The following is a 6,000-nucleotide window of genomic DNA, read 5'->3' as shown; positions in this document are numbered from 1 at the left end:
GGGTACAAAGTTCTTTCTTAGCGGTCTGCTGGTCTGCTTGCACCCGGCAGATTGGCCGAACAACTCGCGCAACTTCGTCTTACAAACGTCCCTGCTGGTGATTTCTTCTACTTTACGGTTGAACCAAGCCTTGGCCGTATCTGTCAAGTAAAAGATAAAGTTTGCCAGCATCATGGTGGGGTTCAAACAATGATTTTCACTCAGAAGCTAGTAGAGTTGGAGCCACTCATCGACGTCTTCGCCGTCAGTGTCCCAAAAGTTGCCAGGATCGCTGGGTGGAGTGGTCACAATGACCACAGGTGAGGTGGGCGCCATTGATGCGTTGGGCATGGCTGTTGGTGCATCATTCCTGTCGGTAGATATGATAGAAGCGGTATTGGCATCTGCTGCCAAGCTCCGTCGTGCTTTGCTACCAAGCACCTCCGCCAAAATGTTATGGGTGGGCACACAGAGAAACGAGGTTATAGTTGAAATTTATTTGCACGACGCCAAGCGTTATCCGAAATGGCAAGCGAGAGCGTGCGCCACATCCCAGAATCACGTCGTCTTGCTCGCTGTCTGTCTCTCTTACTTCTTCAGTGTGATATAGTCTTAAAACAATATGTTTGATAGATATGCCTTTTCGACCTTGCCCCGAGGTCTCTGGTAATATACCGCGTTCAGTACACCTTGTCGCTTCGTGGTCGTGATGCGGAAGTAGAGGCCAGTAACATGAGGCTTAGAGTCGAGTCCTTTTCGCAAGAGGACCATGCTTCCAGGCTGCACATCGGGGATCTTTGATCGATGACGCTTATCAAAACTTCTATTCATTGTATGGCTATATCGTTGGTTCCACTCTGCCACCATATGTTGTTTTTTGAGGATAACATTGTCCACTAAACCCTGCTCTATATCAGGGGGCAGCCAACTTGATTTTCCGAAAACGAGGGATTTGTCTTCAGGGTGATGTTGGGCTGCAAAGCGTAATTTTATGCCCTTGTCTTTTCTGCACATTGTCGAAGCTTAGGACTTTATAAAGCCGGTCTGTTCTCGGCAAGAATTTCTTTACCATATTTGAGATCATCAGGGTTAACAGTGGAACTGCCTCAAACAAGCTGGACGACGTTTCAATAGGGGGACTTCTCTTTTTCGTTGTTTCCATCTGTCGGCTTCCATCTAACGTCTTTGAAGATTTCCCGTTTGAGATATGAAATTACTGCATTCGTATCTGTTCTGCCTGTCTTAGCAGCAACATGGCGCGTGCACTCAATGACAACCAGAAATGCTTGCATTTTCAGCATGTCCTTACCTTCTTCATTTCGGCAAAGTCGAGGTGCAGTACCTCCAGAGGTACCTCAGAGTATTTCGGCGTTGTCGTTTATTGTGGACAAAACTTTGCTTTGAAGACCCGGCATTCGTGGCATGTTTTAATGTAATACCCGCCTTCATGTTCGTCCACGTGAACCTTGCAGTTAGCTTCCTGTACGTTCTTCGAAATTCATCGTGCCCTCCTGATTTCGGGCTATTGTAGTAGAGCCTCAGAATGGTTTCCACTTCGATATCAGCTACATGTACTTTTCCATTACTAAATATCAATTTAGTAGTTCCTTCCCACAGCCTTGCCAAGTTTACATGCTCAACTGTCTTGCCTTGGGGAATGCGTGTTCGGGATATTGCATCCGCATCTTGGTGACTTTTTCCCGGACGATGAGCTACATCAAACTTGTGCTGTTGAATTTCGCTTATCTAACGCGCGATTCTCCCCTTTGGCTGTGCGAGAAGCCGCTGATAGTTGAAGGTCGGGCTGTCGGTGAACAGTGTAAATAAAACTTCTCCCTTTCAAGTATGCTCTAAAATAACTCAAGGCCTTAGCAACTACTAGTTCTTCTTTTTCTGTGATATAATAATAATTTGGGTTTCGGTAAACGTATATTAAAAATATCTGATCACTTGCAGTTGTCGAGTCACATTGTCTTTGTCATTTCTTTGGTAGAAAAACAGCCCCAGTTTCTTGATGGAAAGCACCGATTTAGAGTTTGAATGCTAAGGTAAAATCTGGAAACTTCAATACAGGGTCACAGGAAATGGTGATTTTCAGCTCTACAAAGATAATTTCACATTTATTCGTCCGCAAGAACGGAACACCTTTTTATGTCAAGGTTACGAGGCAATTGGTGTTCTTGGCCTAGTCTTTTACAAATGCTCGGAAGTGCCCTACAAGTCCTATAACCACAGGAAGTGAAGGAACGTCGTGGGGCTTCGCTACAGATCTGATTCGCTGCACGCTTTATTTTTTGGTACTCTTCGTTATGTCATCTACTCTCCGTTTGGCGCCTGTCTGAAAAAACCACCGTTTGACTAAAGAACTCACTTTTCTTTGCATTGATTTTAGTCTTGCATCACTGAGTGCTTGCAACACTGCTGAAAATTAAGATATATGGTCGTCTCTTGTCCTTGATTACAGTGGGGTATTGTCAACGTACACATCACAAAACTTTCTATTAATGTCTCCGAGTACACTGTTCACCAATTCATCAAACCAATGCACCGCAGTTCTTACACCCGAACGGAAGTCGGTTGTATTCGAACACGTCAAGTGGTGTAACAAGCACCGTGAACTTTTTCGTGTATTCCATCAAGCGTACTTGCCGGTATCCTTTCCTCAAATCAATTATAAAGGACTAGTCGCATCCGCTGGTTCATTGATGATTTCGTCTATTTTTCGCATATGAAACGGGAACTGGTTGGTCTGGCGGTTGATAAGCTTGCAATCCGCGCATAAGTGAAGTAATTCATCTTATTTAGGCATGATCGTAATTGTTGAAGCAAACGACGATGTGAGTAGTCTGATGATGCCCACGTTCCTAAACCCTGAAGTTCTTGCCTTAACCGGGATTTTTTGCTTTAACCGGAACAGTTTATTCGTGATATATTGGACAAGCAGAAATTTATTGATACCGTTGCTAACACTAACTGGTCTGAAGTTTATCTTAAAGCTGATGCACAAAAAGCTCTCACCCTCTTTTCATCTTTGCTCCTACCACATGTTCAATCTTGTACAGATAAGCGAAAATCCAAAAAATAATCGCAACACCAGCAAATCTCTGGCTGACGAGGGGATTACTAACAAACATGCGCAAACGTGACAACCTCTACAAAAAACTAAAGGGCAACCATTTAACACGAATTTGCTTGCTCGATATAAAAAATTTTGCAACCTAATAAACACCAAGCTAAAGCATTGATTGATATGTGGGGTTTAACGTCCCAAAACCACTCTATGATTATGAGAGACGCCGTAGTGGAGGGCTCCGGAAATTTAGACCACCTGGGGTTCTTTAACGTGCACCCAAATCTGAGCACACGGGCCTACAACATTTCCGCCTCCATGGGAAATGCAGCCGCCGCAGCCGGGATTCGAACCCGCGCCCTGCGGGTCAGCAGCCGAGTGCCTTAGCTACTAGACCACCGCGGCGGGGCCCGAGCTAAAGGAAGCTAAAAGAAAGTATTATGCGCAAAAGATAACTGAGGCCGGAAATAGTACGAGAAAAAAAATGGGACATCATTAATTCCTCTTTAAATAGGAACCCACGATCGGATAAAACAGCTACAGTTCTTCATAAGGAGATCACCTATAGTGACCCAGCTGACATCGCCGATCAGTTTGCAAACTTCTTCTTTAACGTCGAGCACAACCTACCTTTATTAAATGAAATGGCCTTAGATCGCCTACCCCATTCATTCTTTCTGTTTCCCACAACTCCAGATGAAATAATCAGCGTTATAGGTACCCTAAAAATGACGAGTGCTGGCCTTGATGGCATTCACCGCTCCTATATAAAAATGGTAGCTCACCTTATATCAAATGTATTCTCTTCAATTGTGAATTTAATGTTTAGAACAGGTGTTTTCCCGCATGAACAGAAGCAGGGTAAAATTATCCCTGTATATAAAAAAGGAGATGCTTCGTTATTGAATAACTACCGCCCCATTTGCATCTTACCTTTTTTGAGCAACGTAATAGAAAAACTGATCTGTACACGTCTCACAAATTACCTGAACAAATTTAATATACTATCGCCTTGTCAATTTGGCTTCCGTTCCGGCTACACCAGTGAGCTTGCGCTAATCTCACTTACTGACCAATTAAAAAAGGCTATTGACAACGGTTACTATGCGGGCAGCGTTTTCATCGACCTAACTAAAGCGTTTCATTCTATCAATCATCACATTCTTTTCAATAAACTTGAAGCATTTGGTATGACTGGCCCAACATCACTATTATTGCGTAGCTATCTCTGCAACAGTACACAGAAGGTGGTAATTTCTAATGCACATTCGTCAACCAAATTAACTAATATTGGTGTACCCCAGGGGTCTATTTTGGGGTCCCTTTTGTTTTCACTCTATATTAATGATTTGCCGAAATGCCTTTATTCATCCAGTTGTATCGTATATGCCGACGACACCACAATTTTCAAGTCTGATAGCAGCATTACATCCTTAACTGGAAAACTAAACTTTGATCTGGCACAACTTTTTCGGTGGTGCCGTAATAACATGTTAGAAATTAACACGTCTAAGACAAAATTTGTTGTCTTCTCTTCACCACAAAACCTTTACCTTCTATCCCTCCTGTTATAATTGCGCGCAATGACATCCCTGTGAGCGACTGCTGTAGATTTCTAGGCGTTGAACTCGACAGTAACTTGAAAAAGCACCGACATGTTGCATGTATTAGGAAAAAAAGGACGTATGGCATTCCACTACTGATTAAATCTCGTCTATATTTCAATTCATCAATGCCTATGTCACTGTATCTTTCTTTTGTTCATTCGCACATTTCTTACTGTATTACTTCATGGGGTAACACATACACCACTCATCTTACTTCAGTTCCGACAATTCAAAACCAAGCGATAAGAATTCTCATGTCAAGCCCATATCTCTCTAACGCTATGTCACTACTTCACGAAAACAATATATTAACTGTATCTGAGCTAGTTAAATATAACCTTGGTATTTACATGTATAGAACTATAAATAACCAACTTCCACATTTTACTACCATTCTCTCAAATAACAATGTCACAAGGTTTGCCCTTAACAATAACTTTCTACTGCCAAACGTTCGCACCAATTATGGCAAACAAACCAATCATTTTTCTGGAATTTCTTTTTGGAATAGTTTACCTTCCGACATTAAAGTATGCCGTTTCCTGAAGGTAATTAAATCGATGTTAAAAATCATATCATGTCAACTAACTAGCCTGTTTTGCTCTTTTTTAATTGATTCCTGTTCATTGTGAGTTGCGTTCTGTAATCACTTGTCATTGAAGTTAGCGCGTTATTCTTGCTTTTAAATTGTTTCTGTGAGATTACAATGGTATATTCTTACTTTATTTGTTTCAATTGCATTTTACTGTAGCTCTGTCTCCCTTCTATGTACATCACAATCATTTTCAATTCTACATTGTAAAAGAGTTTCCCTTGCAGTCTCTGACTATGGGACCTCTTTCTGTATATCATGCACATGTATTCTTCTTCATTTAGCACAATAAAACCTCCTGTTCGGTTCATTTCATGGCTCGAAGCATATGTTTTTTTTTTTCTTTCTACGTTTTTGACACGCAGTACGTTACTGTCGCACAGTCTTTCAAGTTGCTCAAGTCCTGTGGTTTTCGCCGCAGCGCGCAGTTCCCTCAAAATGCTTTTTGGCCTTTGAGAAGCGAGCGGCGGGTTTTCAAAGAAAAAGACAAACATTTCGGAGGCATTTTACTATGCTCGAATTTTGTTTTATTGCGGAATATAATGCTGCAAAATGTTACCACTGGCCAAAAACGTATTTACCGGGCTCGTCGACTAAGTCATTAGCGCCAGCTAATAGACCAGACGCCACTGAGGGTACATAGAAGCAGCGCTCGTTAATCGTGGTACAAAGTCCTCAGATGTAGGACGAAGTCTGGGGACTGCGAAATCTCACTAGGCGCCTTAAAAAGGGCTGGTGGTGTGTCCAATTTA

General features: G+C 42.2%; 1 protein-coding gene across 1 annotated transcript in view; it reads left to right on the top strand.

Moving 5' to 3' along the window:
• The first annotated feature begins 289 nt into the window (after positions 1-289).
• Positions 290-6,000, top strand: part of LOC142784774 (glutamate receptor ionotropic, kainate 2-like) — a 117,987-nt gene continuing 112,276 nt past the window's right edge. Inside the window, exon 1 of the mRNA XM_075883273.1 lies at positions 290-299. Within this exon, the coding sequence (XP_075739388.1) occupies positions 290-299 (10 nt within the window). The remainder of the gene's footprint in view (positions 300-6,000) is intronic.

Source organism: Rhipicephalus microplus, unplaced genomic scaffold (assembly GCF_043290135.1).
Source record: "Rhipicephalus microplus isolate Deutch F79 unplaced genomic scaffold, USDA_Rmic scaffold_15, whole genome shotgun sequence".
Lineage (NCBI taxonomy): Eukaryota > Metazoa > Arthropoda > Arachnida > Ixodida > Ixodidae > Rhipicephalus > Rhipicephalus microplus.
Note: the sequence above shows the minus strand (reverse complement) of the source record. Positions and strands in the feature narration are given on the sequence as shown.